The 23,524-nt window shown below is 43.0% G+C and overlaps 1 protein-coding gene across 1 annotated transcript; it reads right to left on the reverse strand.

The window, feature by feature from the left end:
- Positions 1-1,951: 1,951 nt before the first annotated feature.
- LOC139191434 (disease resistance protein RUN1-like) lies at positions 1,952-23,006 on the reverse strand. The gene is made up of 2 exons (XM_070812291.1): positions 22,540-23,006; positions 1,952-3,789 (listed from the first exon to the last, which is right to left on the reverse strand). The coding sequence occupies exons 1-2, from the start codon at positions 22,608-22,610 to the stop codon at positions 3,321-3,323; spliced, it is 540 nt and encodes a 179-aa protein (XP_070668392.1). The 5' UTR covers positions 22,611-23,006; the 3' UTR covers positions 1,952-3,320.
- Between the last annotated feature and the right edge of the window lie 518 nt (positions 23,007-23,524).

Here is a 23,524-nt window from a genome sequence, read left to right on the forward strand (position 1 = left end):
GATCAACGGAAATCAATACCCTCGCCTCTAGGGTATTCTCGTAAATTCACCTTTTAAAATTTATAAAATAATAAAATTTGGGACGGGTTGTCACAATGCAATCCAACTTGAGATTTTTTCATATCAATGTGATGTTTTTTACTACATGTATCTATATGATTCAATAGGTTTTTCGTCCCACAATTACTATCACATACGTAAACTATCCCACAGTTTTTACACTTCGCATGTTGTTTATTATCAGGACCAACAAGCAATTCTTCAAACAAAGTCCAATCACGGGATCTCTTTTGACGTATCTTACCTACTCGCATACCTTTAGCCTTTCTCTTTGAAGGACTCGGTGCACTTATTGTATCTTGTGTATCACTTAGATTGAATGTTGACATTTCCATGACCTAAGTATTCTCTTCATCAATATCCATCTGCACTAACCATAAAAGAATAAACTTAGTAATCTGTAATTGCAATTGATTTGAGTTCATTTTTATAGTGGGGATGTTATTAATATGTTAGTATACGAGATGCACCTTGATTATGGGATTTAATGTATACGGGATGTACAAATCCCAAATCTTTCAAGCATTTTATCAGAAAACTTTTCACACAATTCACAACAAATTGCAAATTGAATCCGAAAAATTGGAGATACACATATGAATACTAACAACATATGAATAATAACAAGCTGAGATGCAATTTGAGAGCATAAAAGAAAACACTACTATACTCAAAAGAGAGATTCTGATACATGTCAATACACCATGCCAAAAAACGAAAAGAAGAATACAAGACTCTTGATGATGAAAACATTAATGTCTATAAGGAAATGGCATGCTATCAAGTTCTAATCCTTTGGCTTATCTAGTTACAGTCCAAACTAAAGATTTAACAGTTCAAAAACACAAAGAATCAAATCAACAAACTAAAACTAACTATTATATATATTTTTCCTAAAGCAAGTCATGTCCTCTGAAATTCCAAATTCAAAAGTGAAGTGCTTTTGTTCAGGACCTTTCCTCTTACTCTCCCGATCTCCCCCTACACTACATTAGCCTAACGCCTCCTTTTTTTAAAACCAATAGTCTGATAATTGGAAGTTTGACCAAGGCCAGTTTAAAGTGATGTGCTTTTGTATTCATATGCTGTTAATATATGACAAATGTGAAGTGCTTTTGTTCAGTATTCATATGTTGTTAATTAGAAGTTTGACCAGGATTCATATGCTGTTAGTAGATTGATCACATTTCAATCTAAACAGGAACCCAAATATTAGATATGGACATTAGCTCAAATATTATATTAGTTTGGGTTCCGGAAAATAAGCAAATATTGCTCAAATATTTGGCTAGTTTAAAAGTGTAGTGCTTTTGTTCAGTATTCATAAGTGATCAAGGCCACCACCGGTTTTTCTGATAAAATGCAAAAACAACAGCATTCTATGTCCTGCGATTTGTTAAACATAATGCAGAGACCTAATCAATGCATGTTCTTTCTCTTGGCGACAATCGACATCAGCCTCTAAACTAAAGATTTAACCAATGCAGAGACCTAATCAAAGACAATCGACAGCAGCCCCTAAACTTAAAAAAAACAAACAATATTCGGGAAATAGCTCCTTTGTTAAACATAATGCAGAGACCTAATCAATGCAAAAACAACAGACATAATGCAAAAACAACAACCCAAATTCCAATCCAAAAACCAACCAAAACAAAGCAAACTCAATACTTTTAACTTCATGGGGGTAAATTAACAGCTCCAATTTACCCAAAAATGAAAATTTTAATTGGAGAATATACAAATAAACAAATTTTACACAAAACCCATGAACAAAAAACGAAACCCAATATACAAAACAAAAAAAACAAAAAAAAAAAAAACCGAAAAGGGTCTCTTCTGGAAACTTCATCATGATGCCTCTAATTTTTTTTGTTCCCTGACATGATAAAACAGTTGCATTTAATGTGGCAATTGATATGTTAAGAGTAGCATTATATACATCACATTTGTCACGGTATGTGGCACACTAATGTGACAGCTGACAAGGGTTTATAACATCCACATTGGTGCACCCATCTAACGTGGTTGTTGATATATAAATATTATATATGTCAATTAATGAATTTCTCTAATTAGATGTTAGTTATGTATATCATTTGTTGATCTAAAAATATAATCTCCATAGTATTACATATAAATAATGACATAATAATTGTTTTATCGTCTTTAGTTGATACACAAACACACACACACCCACAAAAGAGCTTAACACACACCCACAATAAAGCTTAACTGCTGAATTAATATGACATTAATAACTTATTTAGGGCCATGGTTCCACTTCACAACTATCATTTCATTATCCAAGCCGTTCATTATTTTAGATCATTGTTTAATTAAAGATTACCTTGGAAAATAATTAGCCAAATCAAACAACATTTAGCTATGCAATCAAACAAATGGACGAATGAATAACAATCAAATGGTGAAATAGTTTATGATTTGACTAATTTTGTGCATGTGTGATCTCTGAATGATGACAAATGATTGATTTTGATCATGATCAAACGAGTGGTTAGTGTAGTATTAATCTATTAACCTGTTACCACTTAAGTATAAATTCATCTATATATAATATATATGTGTGTGTGCCCTTCTGTGTTTCTACTTACTGTGTTTTGCGTCAAAACGCCGTACACATCCTCTTCAGACCATAACCTGCTTCTCTTTCCAGGTTCATCCGGCGACTCTCAGCGAACTATTTCTTTACCCATATCTTCTAGGACTTCGGTCATCCAAACACGATTTTCTTCAATTTCGATGAGGGCATTATCTAAGAGTACTCCAATAGTAAGCTGTGGACTATAGTGATAACCTTCAATTATTTTTATCAGAGAGTCCTTATCTTCACCTTTTAAGAAAAAAGCAATGTCCAGGAAAACATTTTTCTCTGATTCCTCTAGCGCATCTAAACTTATTTTGAGAATGTCGTGAATTTCTCGGTTGAAAAATCTCCTGTCTAATGGAGCTTTCCATTCGTCTGTACTTCGATGACGCATAAATGCACCGAAAACTACAAGAGCTAATGGAAGCCCTTGAGCATAGCTTGATGCAGTAATTGCGGTTTGCATACAGTCATCTGGCATTCTATCAATGCTATTGTTGAAGGCATGGCAGCTGAAGAGCTCCAAAGCTTGAACAGGATCTAAATTCTTGACCTTGTATATAGGGTGAATTCCGTGAGCAGTTAGCAAACGCCTATCTCAGGTTGTTATGATAATTCTACTTCCGGAACCAAACCAATCACAATTTCCAACTTATGAGTCTAACTGGCTCAAATCATTCACATCATCGAGAATTAAGAGAATCTTTTTATGCCCCAACCTTGCCTTTATCATACTGATCCCTAAATCAATATTTGGCACCTTCAAAGATTCCGATCCATCTACCCTTAGCCTTAGAAGGTCTGAAATAAGCAAGTTTTGTAGTCGAACAAGGCCTCCAGGACTCATTGAAATTTCTCTAACATTTGCCAAAAAACAACTCCCTTCAAACCGCTGGGCAACAGAATTATAAACAGCTTTAGCAATTGTTGTTTTACCTATTCCAACAGGTCCCCATATACCTACCATGCGAACATCACCATTCTCAAGATCTAGAATCTCATGGATATCTTGCACTCGAGAGGCTAATCCAACTTGGTATTTTGCCACATGCAGATAGGTACGATTTACTATTCGTGCTGATACATCTTCAACGATGTTCTTGATAAGCTCTGATTCAGGCCTGCCAGTTCATTACATAAATTCAAATTCAGTGAATGAAAAGAGGGTTTGTCAACTTTTTGCCCCCCTTTCTGCCAATGTTGCCCTCACTTTTGAATACACAATGTTGATATGAGGAGGGCAAAATAGTTATTTTCTATCTTTTGAACCTTTTCCCCTTTTTTCCCTATTTTGCCCTCATTTTTTATACACAATATTTACATAAGGAGGGCAAAATAGTAATTTTATATCGAAATATTTACATAAAATAAAAAATATGCACTTATTAAGAGAAATTGTCACACTATCATTTTTTCATACACATAAGTGAAATCATGATGCTTTTTGGATAATTTGAATGAACTGAAGTGGTTGCGCTTGAGGAGAACAACGTGAGAGGAGGTTGGCGGTTGAAGAAGCTTTAATTTTGTACCTGTTTGGGCCCAAAATAATAGTTTGGGCCGAGTATAGAATCATTCTCGGCCCGGAAGGCCTTGCGACAAGAATACCATGGATCGTTTAGTACGTGGGCCTCCAAACCTAGGTCGGCTAGGTCATAACGCAAGAAGTCGAGTCCTAATGCAATGAGGAGTCTCGGCAAGACCCGGAAGCGAATCCGGCTCGGTTAAGGACTAGGTTCACAATCCTAGTGAAAGTAGGACTGGTCGAGTTGGTGCTGATCAGGAGAAGAAGACCTAGTCCGAGTAGGTTTTTAACTCGACATTGGGGGGAGCCGTTGCTATAAATAGAAGAGACTGCGCATCATTGAAGACCCCTGCAAATCAATACAAAACTGCCCTGCGCAAACTCATTAACTTGAGATTTTTTCTTTCTTTTTCGCTGACACATCTTCCGTTGGCATCAACAGCACTGTGGAAGCAACCGGTGATATCTTAAGTCGGCATAGATAGCTCTGTCACCGTAGAATCAGCCGGTCTCGCAGCATCTTCCGTTGGCATCAACAGCACTGCGGCAAGGACGGTTGATTACCTATCCAAGTCTCGGTCGAGAAGGATTTCCGAATCCTTATTGGTCGAGGTCATCTCATCAGCCTTCTCGGCAAAGTGAGGTGTTACAGTTATTACATTCGGCACATTGAGAGCCGAATTTGATATTGAACTTCGTAAGAATAGTAACCTTGTCTTCAGGTTCGAGAGCCCAAAAGGCCGAGACGTGTTCCTTTCTCGGCCGCAATCGCAAGAAGCAGAAGTCAGCCGCGCACCCAATGCAACATCAACAAAATTTACTCCTCGGTCGAGCTCGGCCAACGAGTTGGCACGCCCCGCATTCACCGAAGGACGTAGTTAGCTTATAGATTACTCGGCCTGCGCGCCACGTAGGCTTGGTAGTTTCTAGGGTCAACATTTTGGCACGCCCAGTGGGACCCAGTGCTAGACTACGAAGTTCATGCCAATTGAAACACGATCGGTAAAAAAGAAAACAGCTATGGGAAAGTCGACAGCCGATCTACCAAATCAGAACGCAGGACACCATGTGCCACAAGCGCAGAATCCCATTAGCGCCGTGACACCTGAGTCCACGAGCGCAACTCGCCGAGAGAGGGAAGTCAATCTCGACGGTCAGGTTCGCAGTCTTGAAATTCCAGACAGGAACACTTGCGTTCTTAATGAAGGAGTAATAGAAGATTGTGATGAGGATGGTGGCGAAGGATCCGATCCACCCACAAGGTCGTTTCTTCGAAAACGGCTTGACGAGCAATCTCGGACAGTTGAACAGACATTGAGTCGAGGAATCGATAAGCTTCATGACGTGATACGCAATTCCAATGAAGCACAAACCAGATTACTCGAAATACTGGTTAGTAAGGTCAGCGATGGTAGAATTTTCGATCTAGCCCAGCATTTGCCGCCGAGGAATAATCTGTTATCAAGTGCACTGACCGAGCCAATTCCTGCTCGGCTCAGACCGCTCCAATTGGAAAGAGGAGGAGGGTCGAATAGTAGGTGAGACGGATCCGACCAGAGAGCGGAAGTAACGCCCGTCGATCTGACCGATGTTCAACGGATGATCGATTCGGCCATGAAGAAAGGGCCAAAGTTCCCTAAGTTTATACACCCATACCTAGCTTACGTGGAACAGGTCGAATACCCTAGAGGTTTCAAGATCCCGGATTTTAGCCTTTTTACCGGAGAATCATCCTTATCCTCGTTGGAACATGTAGCTCGTTTCACCGCACAGTGCGGAGACGTTAATAATGACTTTCACAAGTTGCGACTTTTCAATTTTTCGTTGACCGGCTCAGCGTTCGCCTGGTATATTAACCTCCCACCGAACTCCGTCCAGAGTTGGGAGGAGTTGGTCGAGAAATTTCATGAGCAGTTTTATCGACCGGGAATGGAAATGTCAGTATCCTCACTAGCAAGGATGGCTCAGGCGTCTGACGAGTCACCAATGGATTATCTTACTAGATTCAAATCAGCTAGAAATTGGTGCCGAGTGCCTCTCCCCGAAGTTGAATTCGTCAGACTTGCTCTGAACGGTCTTGACGTCGAATACAAAAAGAAATTCTTGGGGGCAAACTTTCGGGATATGTACGAATTAGCCCAGCATGTCGAGCAGTATGATTATTTGCTCCGCGAGGAAAAGATTTCGAAAGCTCCATCTCGGGGGACGATTTACAAGAATCCTACTGTCAGTAATGCATCAACCGAGGATGAATGCGTTAGTGTGGATGCAGCTGAGATAGTGATAGACAAGCCATACGTCTGCAAGGCACTGACTCAAGTTGATTCTAAGGAAGTCAAAACCCGCTTGGCTACTGAATGAGCACTGAAACCGTCGAAAGTTTATACTTTTGATATTACAAAAGCCGACGCAATTTTTGATCAACTATTATCAGCAAAGATCATCAAACTTCGACCTGGGCACAACATTCCCAAGGCCGAAGAGCTTAAAGGGAAGATATATTGCAAATACCACAATTCAAGCAAACACACGACAAACAATTGTGTCGTGTTTCGAGACAACGTCCAAAGCTGGATTGATAATGGCAAACTGAAATTTCCAGAGAAGAAGATGAGTGTTGATACTGACCCGTTCCCCACGGCAACAGTAAATATGGTCGATGCATGCCTCCCTAAAGACAAAGGGAAAGGGAAGGCCGAAGATGTTGCGACGCAACGCTTTCGGAATCAGAATTCTCGGCCGCGTTTCATGGCCGATTTTCGTTCAAACAAACCGCCTACAGCTTTAACGGGTCCCGCTATTGTCAAACCTATGATAGATTATACCACCGATGAAGACAATGGGACAACGGTTTTGTGCAGTAAATGTAGAGCAAAGGTCGGCAGTGAGCCAGAGGGGAAGCCCTCTTCGCTTATAACGGAACGACCTACGGCCGCAACCCAGCAGAAGGTTGCCGATGTAGGCCAACATCAGGGGGTTTTTGATAGGCTCGGTCCTAAAGTGAGGATGGAAGAGGCACCCTCAGTCAGGCGGCGTCTTGATTTTAATGCTTCATTTTACGATGAGGACTACTATAAACGTAATTCTAGCAGTTCGGAGTCATCGCGGAGCCAAAAGACTTTCAAACCTCCCAAACCTAGCGATCAACGTTGGTATACATATCATTCTTCGAAAGGCGTTTACACTGCACTGTCCAAATCCCAGAAACGCTGGCACCAAAGGATAGATTGCATGGCCCGCCGACAAGCGGCCCAAGAAACTTCGACTCCTTAATGGCGGCCGAAGGACACAATTGTTACTGATGATGAACGACCACCTCCAGTTATTATGACAGAGTTGGTTCAAGGGAAACGGCTGGTCAACCGAGATATTGAAACCACGTTCGAAGAGGCTGATAAACGGATCAAACTTCTTCTTCGGCCGGGGGAGATGAAGGCACGCCTCGAGCATTTCAGGCAAGAGGCCGAAAGCAAATTAGCCCCGCCGGCCACACAAGAACCTTTGGTTAAAATTCGACGGAATTTGCACCCACCGTTCCTCGGGGAGGCTTTGGAGTACATGCGAGAATTCCATAAGAAACATTCGGCCAATGATCTGTATGGCTTGCCAAAGGCATGTCAGGATACAATTGATTTAGTCCTGATTTGTCCTGATGCCGAGCGAATCATTCAGAAGACCTCAGACCCAGGATTGAAAGCAAGATTCCAGCACATACGAGAAGCTCGTGTCCTTGGATTTGAAGTCGACCCCTACACTGATATCGATGTAGCCGACCTTCCGTTCTCAATGGAGGACCTTCAATATTTACGATATCACTTCAAAGTATTTTCAGCTGTTTCTCTCTTCGGCCTTACGACTGATGAAATAGCATGTTGCGCGATTGAATGCTTATCTCGACACCAGGGATGCCCGGATACACTACCAAGAGCAGGCTCGGATTTTGACTCCAAGCACACTGACGACTCCAGCCTCACTTGAGGCAATCACGCAGAACCAACAAGCTGCCGAAGCAACAACACAGGATCAAACCCTTGAAGAAGGAGCAGGAGAATCTTTTTGTCCAACTCTGACAACAACGGAAGCTGTAGTCGCCGACCAGACGAAAGATGAGGATAACGAAGAGGATCCTAACCCGATGGGCCCATCCATCTTGGATAACATGGAAATCAGTATGGTCCATGTGTTACCCGCTGCTTTTCAATCCAGCACAGCTCAGCCAAATTTCCCCGATGGTGATGTAGTCGCCGAGGAAGCCGGCCATGTTAATTTCATATCCGTTGCTGAAGTTGACTCTACAACAAAAGATGACAATATCAAAGCAGCTTTGGCCGAATTATTTCCTCGTTCACCATCGGCCAACCTCCATCATTTAAAGCCATTGTATGTGACAGCCCATATCGAGGGATATCCAGTTTCTAAAGTTTTTGTCAACTGTGGAGCTACCGTCAATATCATGCCTATGAACATCATGAAGGCCTTACGTCGCTCTAATGACGAACTTATTCCATAGGGGATCACAATGAGTAGTTTCGTCGGCGACAAATCCCAAACCAAAGGTGTCCTTCCGCTAACAGTGAATATTGCCGGTCTCATTCACATGACCGTTTTTTTCGTGGTTGATTTGAAAACCGAGTATAATGCACTACTCGGTCGAGATTGGATTCACCAAACCAGTTATATTCCTTCCTCGTTGTATCAAGTGCTCATTTTTTGGGACGGCAAATCGGTCACTGTTCACCCGGCCGATAGCCAACCCTTCGAAACCAACATGATCCAAGCACGGTACTATGATGACCACGTCGGCTATATTACTTTGCAAGGCTTCAATGATGAAGGACAGCCGACTCGAATTTCTGTTCAGAAAGCTATCGAGGTTGGCGCCGAGACTGTCCACCAGGATTCGGCGAGACTCGGATTAGCCAACTTTCTCCCCGAAGCCGATGTTTGACGCCGATCGGGAGGAACGAAGGGCCGCGGTTTCATTTATTATGGAACGACTGCTGGCCTATTGGTATACTATATCTCAACAACCAAATTCGGGCGTTAACCTCGTCGAGTTCCTTGCCGAAGGAAATAATGGTCCTGTCTTATCCCTTGACAAAGTTCGAGCCGCCCCGGCTGAGCTCGAAGATCATCAGCCCCAGGTTAAGGACCCCCTGGAAGAGATTAATGTTGGGACGGCCGACGACCCACGGCCTTTGTTTATTAGTGCATTACTTCCCCAACAAATGAAGGACGAACTTCGTGCCTTGCTTACAGAGTTCAAAGATTGTTTTGCTTGGAGCTACCATGAAATGCCCGGCTTAGATCGGACTCTCGTCGAGCATGAATTACGTATTAAGCCCGGGTGCAAACCTTTCCGGCAACCACCCCGTCGATTCTCGACCGAAGTGCAACTCGGCATCAAGGACGAACTGGTTCGACTTTTGAAAGCCGGGTTCATTCGGACAGCTCGATATGTGGAATGGTTGGCGAATATCGTTCCTGTCTTAAAGAAGAATGGTGCACTGCGCATTTGCATCAATTTCAGAAATTTGAATCTGGCAACTCCCAAAGATGAGTATATAATGCCGATTTCAGATCTATTAATCGATGCCGCGGCAAATCATGCGATCTTATCCTTTATGGATGGACATGCCGGGTACAACCAAATTTTCATTGCTGAAGCAGATGTGCACAAGACTGCTTTCCGCTGCCCAGGGGCACTCGGCACTTACGAATGGGTTGTTATGCCATTCGGCCTCAAAAATGCCGGCACCACATACCAACGGGCAATGAACACCATATTTCATGACTTAATTGGAACCATCGTCGAAGTCTATATTGACGATGTTGTAATTAAATCCAAACAACGGCGGACTCATGTGGATGATCTCCGACAGGCTTTCCTTCGTATGCGCCAACACAATCTCAAAATGAATCCTGCCAAATGTGCATTCGGTGTGTCGGCCGGTAATTTTCTCGGTTTCCTGGTACATCACCGTGGGATTGAAGTGGACGAAAATAAAGCATGTGCAATCATCAGTGCTCCACCACCGACTACGAAGAAACAGCTACAGTCCTTACTCGGTAAGATAAATTTTCTCCGCCGATTTATAGCTAACTTGGCAGGGAAAATGAAAGCGTTTTCAACTCTTTTGAAACTTAAGGACTCAGATACATTTGCGTGGACGAACGAGCATTAGGCGGCGTTTACACAAATCAAAGTCTCCCTCACAACACCCCCTATCCTTGTTCCACCTCGGCGCGGTAAACCCCTCAAACTATATATCTCGGCGGCTGAAGAGTCCATCGGCTGCCTCATTGCCCAAGACAATGATGCCGGGTGAGAGCAGGCTATTTTTTACCTCAGCCGAAATCTTAATCCACCGAAGATCAATTATTCCGCCGTTGAGAAGCTCTGTCTTGCCGTGTTCTTCGCCGCCTCCAAGCTCCGGCATTACATGCTTCCGTCGGTCACACAAGTCATTGCCCAGACCGACGTTATCCGATACATGCTTACCCGGCCAATCGTAAAAGGGAGAATTGGGAAGTGGACGATGGCGTTGTCCGAGTTTAGCCTGCAATACGTGCCCCAGAAAGCTGTCAAAGGCCAAGCATTGGCCGATTTCCTTGCTCACCACCCCTCCCCCTACGGTTTTGGGGATACTGATGTCGAAATCGGCATGGTTGAAACGCGCGACAACTATTGGACGATGTATTTTGACGGGTCCAGTACTTCATCCTCGGTCGGCGTTGGAGTTGTCATTCAATCTCCTAATCACGATCGTTGGTATTTTTCGCTTAAGTTGGATTTTGACTGCACCAATAATCAGGCCGAATATGAAGGCCTAATCATCGGCCTTGGCCTCCTTCAGGACTTGCGGGCCACCCGTGCCCTCGTCCTCGGCGACTCTGAGCTTGTGATTAACCAACTTAATGGGTCTTTCCCCTGCATGAGTTGTACCCTGGCACCTTACCACATGGTTGCCAGCTATTTGGCCGAATCCTTCGACGGTATTACGTTCGAACATATTTCCTGGATCCATAATACCGACGCGGACGAGTTGGCTCAAATTACCTCTGGTGCACAACTCCTGGGGGGCAAGCTAGGCCGGGAAATACCGGTGTTACGACAACTATACCCGGCTTTGGTCAACCAGCAGATCCTCCGGCGCGACGATGTAATACGCACTCGGGTCATGTCTTTACCTTCGTTGCTAGACTGACAAGATACTATAGAGGTTTGTACCGTCGAGGCAACACCGGATGATTGGAGAAAACCCATTATGCAATACCTTGACAATCCCAATGGAAAACATAGTCGCAAGACACGAGTCCACGCCACGAACTATGTCACATACCAAAACGAGTTATACCGAAAAGGGGAGGATGGATTGCTACTGCTATGCCTCGGCCCCCAATAGGGTGCTCGGGCGGTCACAGAAGTCCATGAAGGGGTTTGCGGAGCTCATCAATCTGGACGAAAAATGCGATGGCTACTTCGACGACACGGTTATTTTTGGCCAAGAATACTAAAGGATTGTATCGAGTTTGCACGAGGATGCGTACAGTGCCAAATCCACGGGCCTATACAAAGGGTCCCGGCCGAATCGTTGCATTCGGTCATTAAACCATGGCCGTTTAGAGGATGGGCTATGGACGTAATCGGCAAAATCACGCCATCCTCCGGAGCTACCAAACACGCATGGATAATAGTCGCAACCGATTACTTTACTAAGTGGGTCGAAGCAAAATCATATGCCGAGCTAACGTCTAAAGAAGTTTGCGACTTTGTGGAGGAACACATTGTGACCAGATTTGGCGTACCAGAAACGATCATAACTGACAATGGAACAATCTTCACAGCCGAAAGGTTTAAAGAGTATACGGCAAATTTAAAAATTCGGCTCGAACAGTCTACACCGTATTATCCACAAGCGAATGGGCAGGCCGAGGCAAGTAATAAAGTGTTGATCGGCATCCTCGAAAAAATAATAAAAGAAAGACCCGGCATGTGGCACTTGAAGTTGAACGAGGCATTATGGGCATATCGAACATCGCCCAGATCGGCGACTGCGACAACCCCGTATGCATTAACCTACGGACACGATGCAATGTTACCAGTCGAGTTAAGCATAAATTCATTGTGATTAATTGAACAAAGTAGTTTGTTTAGCGCCGAATATAATTAGTCCATGAGACAGGAATTAGAAGATTTGGAAGAAGCATGACTTGACGCTTATAACTTACTGGTGGCACAAAAACGGATTGCCGAGCGAGCCTATAATCAAAAGGTGCGTCAGAAAACATTCGGCGAGGGTGAATTGGTTTGGCAAACGGTGTTACCCGTAGGACTAAAAGACCCTAGGTTCGGCAAGTGGTCGCCAAATTGGGAGGGGCCGTTCGTTGTACATAAAGTATACGGAAAAGGGGCGTATCATCTTAAAGACCGGACCGGTGTAGTGCACAGATTACCCATCAATGGGAAGTTTTTAAAGAAATACTATCCGGTCACATGGGAAATGCGGGAATAAAAAACCAATTCATTAAGATTGATAAGCATGTACAAAATGAGTAAGTCAATCGGTTTACATTCATGTACATTCAAGGTGAAGAGGGTAGAAGAGTGCCGAGCAGGGCCTTCAACTCCAACCACCGCACCTCGTCCATAATAACCTCGGCTTGCCGGTTCCTCTTATCCAGCTTTAACCGCTCAACCCGTTTTGTGTTGGCTGTATACTCGGTTAGGCAATCTTTTCCGCCCGACTCGAAGTCCTTAGCAAGCTCGGAGGCAATGACCGACCTACGTTTCGCTAGTTTGGCCATTTGACGGTCGAGCTCGGCCAATGCTTCACCTTTTGCTCTTAAAGCGTCGATTTTCAGACGGAGAACTTCTTAGACGGTCGTGGCAGCTTGCAGGTCTTGTTCGGCCTTTAAAGCGGTCTAGAAGATACTGAATGTCTCCCGAACCCGCTCCAAGGCAGACGATGCCCGAATGATAGCATCTCCGCTTAGACGACCGTCAGCTCCGAGGTCGTTCAGACATGCGCCAAGCAAGTCAAGACCGTTGCGCTCGAGTACTTGCGATGTCGAAAGCGACAAGACTTCTCGCAACTGAGTTAGAGCGGTTGAATCGACAGCTTCAGTCACAGCGGCCGAAGGACCAGACCCTGCCGTTGTGCTGGAGAGGAGGGCTTTGAATTCGACCTCCCACGAAGCCTGCACACACAAATCAGGTTAAGCTCAAAAGAAGTCATGAAAAGGATAGCAAGAAGGTTTCGTTTTTTAACCTGCCGAGAAGAGACCTCGGCCATGTCTCCAGGATCGTTGCTCAAACCTAAAGAACTCAATGGCTGAGCCCAGTGTCTTAAACTGCTTCTCAGTTCACGCGGCCGATGGAGGTTATCTACGTTCGATGGCCACTGAGGCGGCCAAGAAATATAGATAACGCCCTTCGGCGCGTAGAATTTTCGATGAAAAGAGTGTATAGGCACCTGACATTTAGTATTTTCCTCGTTTAGAATTCTAAAGCAGAAAAGTTATCAAGGAAAAACAGTGGAAGGTACTTACGAAGGCCGAAGTGGCTTCCTGGGAAGGAATATTGAGGTATTGGTCCTGAGGGTGAACGGGCGTCTCCGCCGTCGCTTCTGGCTCCTCGGCAGGTCGCTTGCCACGGTCGGCCGTGGAAGGGCAGACCGAGACAGCCGCTTCGAGTGCGGGATTGAGGTTTTGGTCCTGCGGAGGAGCAGGCGTTTCCGCTACCGTTGTTAACTCTCCGACCGGTCGTTTGCCACGATCGGCCGTGGAAAGACCGACTGGAACAGCCGCCTTGGACGCAGGTAGAGGTCGACGGTGGAGATGAGGGCGACTCGTCAATGGAATTTCATCGCTCCCCTCACTCTCTTCTAGGATGAAAATCGAAGGTTTTGGATGTACGGGAAAAGTCCCATCGGTCGTAGGGACTGCCTTTTCTAGGACAGGCGCAGTCTCGACCGAGGGAGCTACAACGGGTGCCCCGACCCCAGAAACAGGCCGGGCTCGGACTGTTTCCGCGGGCAGAGTTGGCTGTTTCTTGACCAAGGGTTGGCTGACGGCAGGAGAAGGGGAAACACTGGGAGTCATCGCCCCCGTGGTTTGACTGGAGATGACGTGGATCTCCCGTGCTCCTTTCTTTGCCAACTTTTTGACCCACTTGGTAGGCGGCGGAGGTTCGATAGCCGGCTCGACCTCTTGGCGAGGCCGTTTGTTCAGTACGGCTCGACCAGCAGCCTTGGCCTTCTTAGCAATGACCGATTTTTTCTCGGCCGCAGCCGCAACGACTACCTCCACCTTCCTCAACGGCCGACTACCTGAGAGAGTAAAAGCAAATCAGCAAGGCAAATCAATGTGCAAAGTTGAAAGAAAAGGGGAGAAATGAGCAGTTACCTTGAGCTTGGGGGGCCGAGGTTTTCTTAGGTCGATCACCAAAGCATTTGGTCAACACACCTTCGACCGGAGCATCAAAGAACTCCTGGGTATACTCCTCCCACCAATCACCGAAGGTGTCAGTGCAAAGGGTTTCTGGGGTGGCCGGTCGAATGCGGAAATTTTGGCATTGCTCTTGGAACTCCCTTGTGGCGATATTGCATTCCTTCTCCGAGGAACCAGGTTCACGTCCACGGCTTAGGACGGTTCGGGAGAAGAGAAGGGGGACTGGGCAGCCTTGGAGGTAGCCGAGTTGTCGAGCAAGGAAGTTAGGATGGTACACTTCCCAACCCGCTCGTTTCCCATCGCAGCCGAGAGGAAGGTCGCGAGTGAGCACGAATGACCCCCAGGACTGACGAAGGTCGGCATCTTCGTCCGCGCCCCACATGGACGTGGGTAGCCTGATGGAAGAAGGATAGTCTCGACGACGACATACCAGGAATTCGTCGTTGGAAAGGTCATCAAGGGCGAAAAGGTACTTAAATACCTCTTCGGCTTGGTGAGGGGGTGTCGGTCGGGAGGCCAGCTGAGGTCCGAGCGCTTCCATTGGCGAGAAATCGGCAATGGCCGGCCGAAGGGAGGCGAAGTAAACTTGCAACCAGAGTTGGAAGACCCAGAGGGGACCATTCTGGTGTGGATCGATCTTGTGAAGGGTCGTTTCGGCCAGGCAGCGGAGGAGATGGGCAAGAATATTGGAGCTAAGTGACAGGACGTGACCACTAGCCAGAGCCTCGGTTACCGGCATGTTCTCGACCAAACATTTGTTTGACTTGGTACAACAAATGTACTTGTTGTACCAATAGAAGAGGAAAGCTTCATGTTCCCCTTCTCGCAGGGCCTCTTCTCCTCGGCCGGCGAAATGGAGATAGAGGGTGTTGTAATTGAAGAAGTTCTTGTGAAGTTTCTGGACGTCTTCTTTCGACGGGATTTGACCCTCACGGCTCAACGTCTCAAAGGCCCGTCGATCAAAAAGCGTCTTCAAGTCAAGATTCGACTGGTACCCGGAGAGGGCCGCATCGACGGAGAGTCCAGTTGCCGAGATGCCCAAGATGGCGGTGACATCAAGAACGGTGGGGCCAAGGGGGAGAACCATGGTGTTGGTGGCCGAACACCAGAAACACAAGGCGGCTAGGAGAAGCTCCTTGTCGAGAACGACATCCATAGATTAGAGGAAGATGACGTCGTAGATACCAAGGGCCTTCCATTGCTCGCCGAAGAGCTTTTCCATTCAAACAACCCAAGCTGCCCAGGTTGTAGTAGTCGAAGGCCAGGAGCCTTGAGGTTTCGCCGCATCCCATCTCAACCATTCAAACCCTTGGAGCAAGGGTGATAGGCAGTGCTCCTGGAGAAGTCCAGTAATGGTTGACGGTACTGCCGCTTTGAAAAGAGGACCCAAGATTTGGTGAGAAGTGCTCATGTCACTTTCAAACCGTATGGTTTTGATGGAGCTTCGATCAAGAATCTTCTGACACTGATCACATTCCCTTGAAAGCTTAGAGATGAAGGAAGCCATTGTAAGAAGGTTAAAAGGTACGGTGGAAAAGGTTTTTTTTTCTGAGTTGGGGGATTTGGAGACGAAGACTTGGAAAAAGAACTGCGCTTGGCAAGAAATTTCAGAGAGGTTTTGAAAGCGTAAAGTATGAATGAGGGATTCTCAGTATTTATAGGATTTTGGAAGGAAGGGCAATCGTTCGAATTTCAAAACAAAGTGCAAAATTGACCGAAGGAATCGCTAATTATGATGAACATTTAGGAAATGCAGTTGAGAAGACCGAGGGTCTCAGGTTTTGGGGGCGCACGATTGCGTGTGATGGCGAGATTAATGGTGAAAGACGTTTCGACGTCTACATGATGACAAGCGACTCGCGGATTGAGGTAGAGTGGCTAGGTTCAGCCATAAGGTCATGATGGCACGACGGTTCAGGTAGCCGCACGCCTTAGACGTCATTATTGGGGTTTGGTCGTGTTAGAAGACGCCACGTGGCGAGTTGGTTAGCAGGATCAAGATCGTGCAATCGTGCTCAATAAATGCGCCTTGGAAATAGAACACTAGGGTTCTGAGGATTACATTCGCTTCTTCAAGGCCGAACCTCGGCCAACGAATTCAGGCCGAGGACCTCAGAAGCGAGGGGGCAATGTTTGGGCCCAAAATAATAGTTTGGGCCGAGTATAGAATCATTCTCGGCCCGGAAGGCCTTGCGACAAGAATACCATGGATCGTTTAGTACGTGGGCCTCCAAACCTAGGTCGGCTAGGTCATAACGCAAGAAGTCGAGTCCTAATGCAATGAGGAGTCTCGGCAAGACCCGGAAGCGAATCCGGCTCGGTTAAGGACTAGATTCACAATCCTAGTGAAAGTAGGACTGGTCGAGTTGGTGCTGATCAGGAGAAGAAGACCTAGTCCGAGTAGGTTTTTAACTCGACCTTGGGGGGAGCCGTTGCTATAAATAGAAGAGACTGCGCATCATTGAAGACCCCTGCAAATCAATACAAAACTGCCCTGCGTAAACTCATAAACTTGAGATTTTTTTCTTTCTTTTTCGCTGACACATCTTCTGTTGGCATCAACAGCACTGTGGAAGTAACCGGTGATATCTTAAGTCGGCATAGATAGCTCTGTCACCGTAGAATCAGCCAGTCTCGCAGCATCTTCCGTTGGCATTAACAGCACTGCGGCGAGGACGGTTGATTACCTATCCAAGTCTCGGTCGAGAAGGATTTCCGAATCCTTATTGGTCGAGGTCATCTTATCAGCCTTCTCGACAAAGTGAGGTGTTACAGTTATTACATTCGGCACATTGAGAGCCGAATTTGATATTGAACTTCGTAAGAATAGTAACCTTGTCTTCAGGTTCGAGAGCCCAAAAGGCCGAGACGCGTTCCTTTCTCGGCCGCAATCGCAAGACGCAGAAGTCAGCCGCGCACCCAACGCAACATCAACAAAATTTACTCCTCGGCCGAGCTCGGCCAACGAGTTGGCACGCCCCGCATTCACCGAAGGACGTAGTTAGCTTATAGATTACTCGGCCTGCGCGCCACGTAGGCTTGGTAGTTTCTAGGGTCAACAGTACCTTTTGATAAAATGACAATCATATCCCTATTTTTTCTATTTTACCCTCATTTTTTTTAGAAAATGACAATCATATACCTATTTTGTTCACACACACAAAGTAAATGGAGCTTGTCTTAAACTAGAAAAGTTGATTTTGGCACAAACATAATAGTGTACTATATATTTTTTCCAAATTGAACACTTCGACCAGCATTCCACGTAAGCAATTTCCTATTTTTAGTGTGATGAGTCATATTAGAATTGAGTCAAATCTAGAGTGAATTTTTCATACCTCCTTTACACTCCACGACTCATAGGCACACAATTTGCTCATTATTCTTTTTTATTTTTATTTTTTTTGACAAACAATATTGTTAGTGAGTTAAAATATTAAGTGTTAGAGGGAGATAAATCGATGGCCATTGAACACGCGCATCAAAGCGCCTAGATATTGTTATTTTCTGTCACTATGGTAAAACGTTGTCGACCAAAGTTTGCTCATAATTTAATTTAAGCATTTGATTCTCCTATTTGTATTGGTTTGTTTACGTATTTTCTTTGTATATTTTAAGAGAAATTTTGGTTTCCCTGATTGATCAACATTTTAGATTGAAACCTTATTAATTTGAATACTTTTGTTGAAGGACAAAATGTGAATTTCATTACTAATTAAGAAATTTAACAACGAACATTAATAATTCCTCCCTAAAATCATGCAAAGATTAATATCAAATAGGGAGTTTCAATTATTGTACTCAAATTTGAATTACGTGAAATCTTATGAGATTTTCTTTTTCTTTTTCAAAATAAACTTTTTTATTTATTTTTCAAAATAATTTTTATTTTATTTTAATATGGTTACGTTTTAACTTTTAAATTTAAAAAGTATGCATTTTATTATAATATATGGGTACATTAAAAATAAAAAATAGAGAGTTTTAACGGAAAGCCCTGGGATACTGTTCACTTTAACGAAAAACCACATTTTTACACTAAAGAATCAAACCTGATACTATTCATTTTACCCTTTATTTTGTCCTTATCATTAAAACTCAAAGTTTTCAAACACATTTCATTAGTTTTTCTTAAAAAAATATGGGTATAAGTTAAAACTAAAAAGAGTTTAAAACATTGGCACAAAAGTAAGTTAAATATATGGGTAAAATTAAAACTAAAAAAAACTGGTTGAAAATTAAAAAAAGAAAAGTGTAGATATTAAAAATATAAATATATGATACAAAATTAGCCACAAATATAAATATGCTAATGTAAAGGTTTTTAACTTTAAAAGGAAATAAAGTTTAAAGAAATTAAAAAGAAAAATGAGAAATAAAAACCTAATTTCTTCAAACATTTATTTATTAATAACTAGGAAGTCCGCACATGCCATGCATGTTTTTTGCTAAAAAAATAAAATGTGGGGAAAATGTCCCAAAACTCTCAAACCGAATTGAAAAGGTCCCAAACCCAAACCAAAAACGTTTTAAACCGAAAATCCCGAAGCGTTTGGTACTCGATCTTTAAAAGATGGGAACTTTAACGAAAAGCACCCGGTACTGTTCACTTTAACGAAAAACCACATTTTTACACTAAAAAGTCAATCCTGGTACTATTCACTTTACCCTTTATTTTGTCCTTATCATTAAAACTCAAAGTTTTCAAGCCCTTTTCATTAGTTTTCCTTTAAAAGATCGATATGAGATTCGGATCCCATATGTTTTTATTTGGTAATCCCCAATTGAACTAATAGATATTTTAATATAATTTATATATACTTGAATTAATAATAGCCATTCTCGAACTGGAATTGGCTGCTGCAAATTCAGCAGCAACCGCTGCTTATACTCAATCCCGACTGAACACGTGTTCAAGTTTTTATTTTTTTAATCCTTGGATTTGATTGAAATTTGAATCTCAATCGTTTGTTAAACTTTACTCTCTCTCTCTCTCACCTACTTCCTCACAGACCTCAGACACTCGACTCTTTCTCAACCTTCGAAGCTATCTCTAGTCTCGATCCATCATCCTTTCTATCCTCTCTAAGTCATCGCCGTCACCACCCACCACTAAACTCCTCCCTCTTGAACCTCTCCAGTGTCGCAACGACTATGGAGGCACGCATCTTTGACTCTCCCCCTATCGACCCTCTCCGTTTCTTTTCTCCTCTCAGGCGTCACTCCCAACGACCCATTCCTCTTATCAACTCGTTGTCGACCACAATCCTCTCTGCTTTATCTCCAGCATTCAAGCCATTTAGGTAAGCAATTTCATATTTATAAAACGAATTAGGGGTTTACAATTTAGGGCTTTTGAATTAGGGATTTACAAATTGGGGATTTGGGAATGAATTTTCTATTTAGGATGTTGAATTACATATTTACGATTTCTGAGCATGCACGTTGGATTTCTGCAATTAGATGTTGTCGTTTCATATATTGAAAATTATACCCATACCGAATCAAATTAATTCGAGAATACCAAAATTTCGATTCGATTTTGGTTTTTAGAATTCCGTCCCGATAAGGATTTATTATGGATTTCATGTTATCATTTTTGGATCGGGATCTCAATCCGAACTACCCCTAAAAAAAGTAGTGGTTTTTTTTTTGGACAAAAAGGGTAACTACCATTTCCAAAAAAAAACAAGAAGTACAAACATAAGCCCTTATACAAGATAAGCACAAAGGAAAAGACATGCATCAAAACATAGGGGACAAGGCCTAAAGCTAACTTTAGAGCCCAACTCACGCAAAAAACACAACATTGAAACCCAAATGTACAACTCATCCGATGCCTGCAGACACCATCACCAGAAAACCCTACAACGATCACTGCCATCTGTCGCCCACCACCATCGCCTGAGATCACACCAACAGGAACTACAGACTTGATGAAGAAGAAGGATGCATCATCTACCAAGGACCACCATACCGACTATCGCCACGAAACAAAGGAAGCCTGCTGGAAGAAAGCGAGCAACATCGCCACCAAGGGCGAACACTGGGGAGGGCCAACAAGGCCAACAAGGATGGTGGTGCGAACATCCGAGCTAAAACTCTACACATCCTCCCATAAATCCGTGAAGTATTGCGGTGAATATGTGGAAGACAATCGAAATTGAGTCGAGCTAATGAAAAAGATGACGGAAGATGGATGGAGGGGGATGAAAGGGAGATGTAGGGAGGGTAATGGATCAAGGAGATGGAGGATGATTGGGAATTAGATTTAGAGATGGTGTGATCAAAAGCAAGGGAAGACTTCAAATGAGGAAATCAAGAATTGCATGGATGGGGAAAAGTGCAAACAACAGAGAGAGCAAAGAAAAAAGGAAAAGAAATGAAAACCATAAGACTACCACTGACCCTAGCCACGGCTAGGGCCGGCAATGATGTGAATTTAACGAAATGAAGAACACTCACACAAAGGTAAGAAAGATTCTCACAAGAGGAGAAAAGGTCTCTCACGGGAGAAGAGAAAAGAGCTTTAAAAAAAAAAGTAGTGGTTGTGGTTGTGGATGACAAGGAGGGTTCTCATAAGAAATTATATTATTAAAAATAAAATAAAATAAATAACCTGTATATTTGTCTTTTCATCCTCTTTGAATACAAAGAAGATTCTCTCAATAATGATTTTTAAAATAAAATAAATAAGGGTATGCTTGTTTTTTCATCGTCCCTGGATGCCAAGGAGGATTCTCTTATAGATGTTTTTCATTATATTTGGCAGATTTTAATGGCTTTGATTGCAGATGTTAATGACTTGGTTTTTATCTAGGACAATTTAACGTCATTTTACCTTGAACTTGGCACGGTTCACATGGGTAGAATGGTCAAGATTCACGTTCACCCAAAAAAAAAGAAAGGAAATTTTAACGAAAAGCTACTGGTACTGTTCATTTTAACGAAAAATCACATTTTAACATTAAAAAGTCAATCCTGGTACTATTCATTTTACCCTTTATTTTGTCTTTATCGTTAAAAGTCAAAATTTTCAAATCATTTTCATTAGTTTTCTTAAAAAAAAAGTACATTTTTGCTCAACACTAGTAATGCTTACTACTTTATTTATCATCGTTAGATGTGTTTTAATTTTGAGATTTGCGTTTATCCACTACATAAATCTTGAAATTTAAACTCATCTAATGATGATAAATATAATGGTGAGCAAAAATATGCCAAAAAAGAAAAGAAAAAAAAGGGTCGAGATTCATCCGGAAAAGGGATTGAGACTCTTGCCGTGATCTCTGAGAACCTGTGCATCTTCATGCATTACCTAAACCAAGTTGGTTCAGTTTAGCTGGATCACAGGTCGTACCCAGTGCACAAGACTCCCGCTTTACGCAGGGTCTTCATAGTTCATACCTAAACCAAACATACATTAGAAGAATCAAACGTAGAGGTCAATAGACCTTCGATACAGGTATTAATTTACGGTGGTTTTCTTCTTCAGGTTACTCTCGAGTGTTATTTTAGATAAGAGGGTTTACTATAGGAGTGTGATATCCACACACCATTTTTTACTTCTCTCACACCCTTTTAATTTTTAGCCGTCGGATCGGATGAATTAAAGAAGATCAAATGATAGAAATTAACAAGGGGTGTGAGAAAAGTAAAAAAATGATGTGTGGATATCACGCCCCTTACTATAATATGTATGGTTTGGTTGGCCTCAATCAAAAGACCTCACTTTTCAAAATAATATTCACTGTTCGAATTTTTAGATCCAATCGTTCATTTTCTTAGAGTCAATATTCACCGTCTATTTCTCAGACTACTCTAGCAAAGAAAAATTGGATAAAAGAATACGACACTCAAATGTAATTATGCGAGTGGTTAGAAATATGCATACCCGTTATCCAAAGGCCACCCAGTCAACTCTGCTGCTCTTCGAAGAGCGTTCCTCCATGTCAACAGCTTCATCTGCAGATCATCCTCAGATACTCATTCATAACGAGAAAATGCCTCCTCAAAACTGCCTCTTTGATTTCTTACATCTGAGGGCTGCACTTTGTAGAAAATTGGCATAACAATTTGTTGTCCTGCCATTGAGTCTCTGGATTCAAGGATCTTGACGAGTTCATCTAAGCACCAGGGTGAGGATGCATAATTTTTAGAGAATACGATGAAAAAAAATCCTTGACTCCTCGATTCCTTTGAAGGGTCGTGGTGGTAAGTAGGGGTGGTTTGAGAGTGAGGTGCTTAAAAAAAAAATCACCCATGAAAAAAAGCTGTGAGGGTTTTAGGTATTTGGTAAACTGAAAAAAAAAAGGCTTATTTTGGAAGCTGTTGTGAGAATAAGCTGAAATCAAAGGAAAAAGCTGAAGCTGCTATTTGCAGCTTTGGAAAAATGGTTTTTTTTCAAAGCACATGGAGCTACAGTGCTCCTTTAATGAAAAGACTCACTATCAGACTGTTTTTTTTTCCAAAAGCATTTTTACAAAAAAGTTTACCAAACACTCTGCTGATTTATTTCACAGCTGCTTATTTTCACAGCACAAACGCTTATTCTCATAGCTGTTTTTTTTCAAAGCACAGCAATACCAAACCAGCCTGTAGTCTTCTCTTCGTCTTGGAAGCTCATCGTCGTCTCTGAAGACGCGAAATCCCCTCTGATGCAAATTGCTGCGCAGATGGTCTGTAAACTTCATGTCTGTATCTGATCCTTTAAAGCTGAGATATACATCATATTTCCAAAGCTCATCGGTCGAATTTGTATTGTGAGGTTGCATGGTATCCTAGTGTCACGGGATGACTCTTTAAGCCTTCCGCCCGTGCGGCACTTAGACTTGAATACCTCGATGAACAAGCTAAGTAAGCCTTCGAAGCCTCGCTTC

Source organism: Malus domestica, chromosome 14, assembly GCF_042453785.1.
Source record: "Malus domestica chromosome 14, GDT2T_hap1".
In the NCBI taxonomy this organism is placed as follows: Eukaryota; Viridiplantae; Streptophyta; class Magnoliopsida; order Rosales; family Rosaceae; genus Malus; species Malus domestica.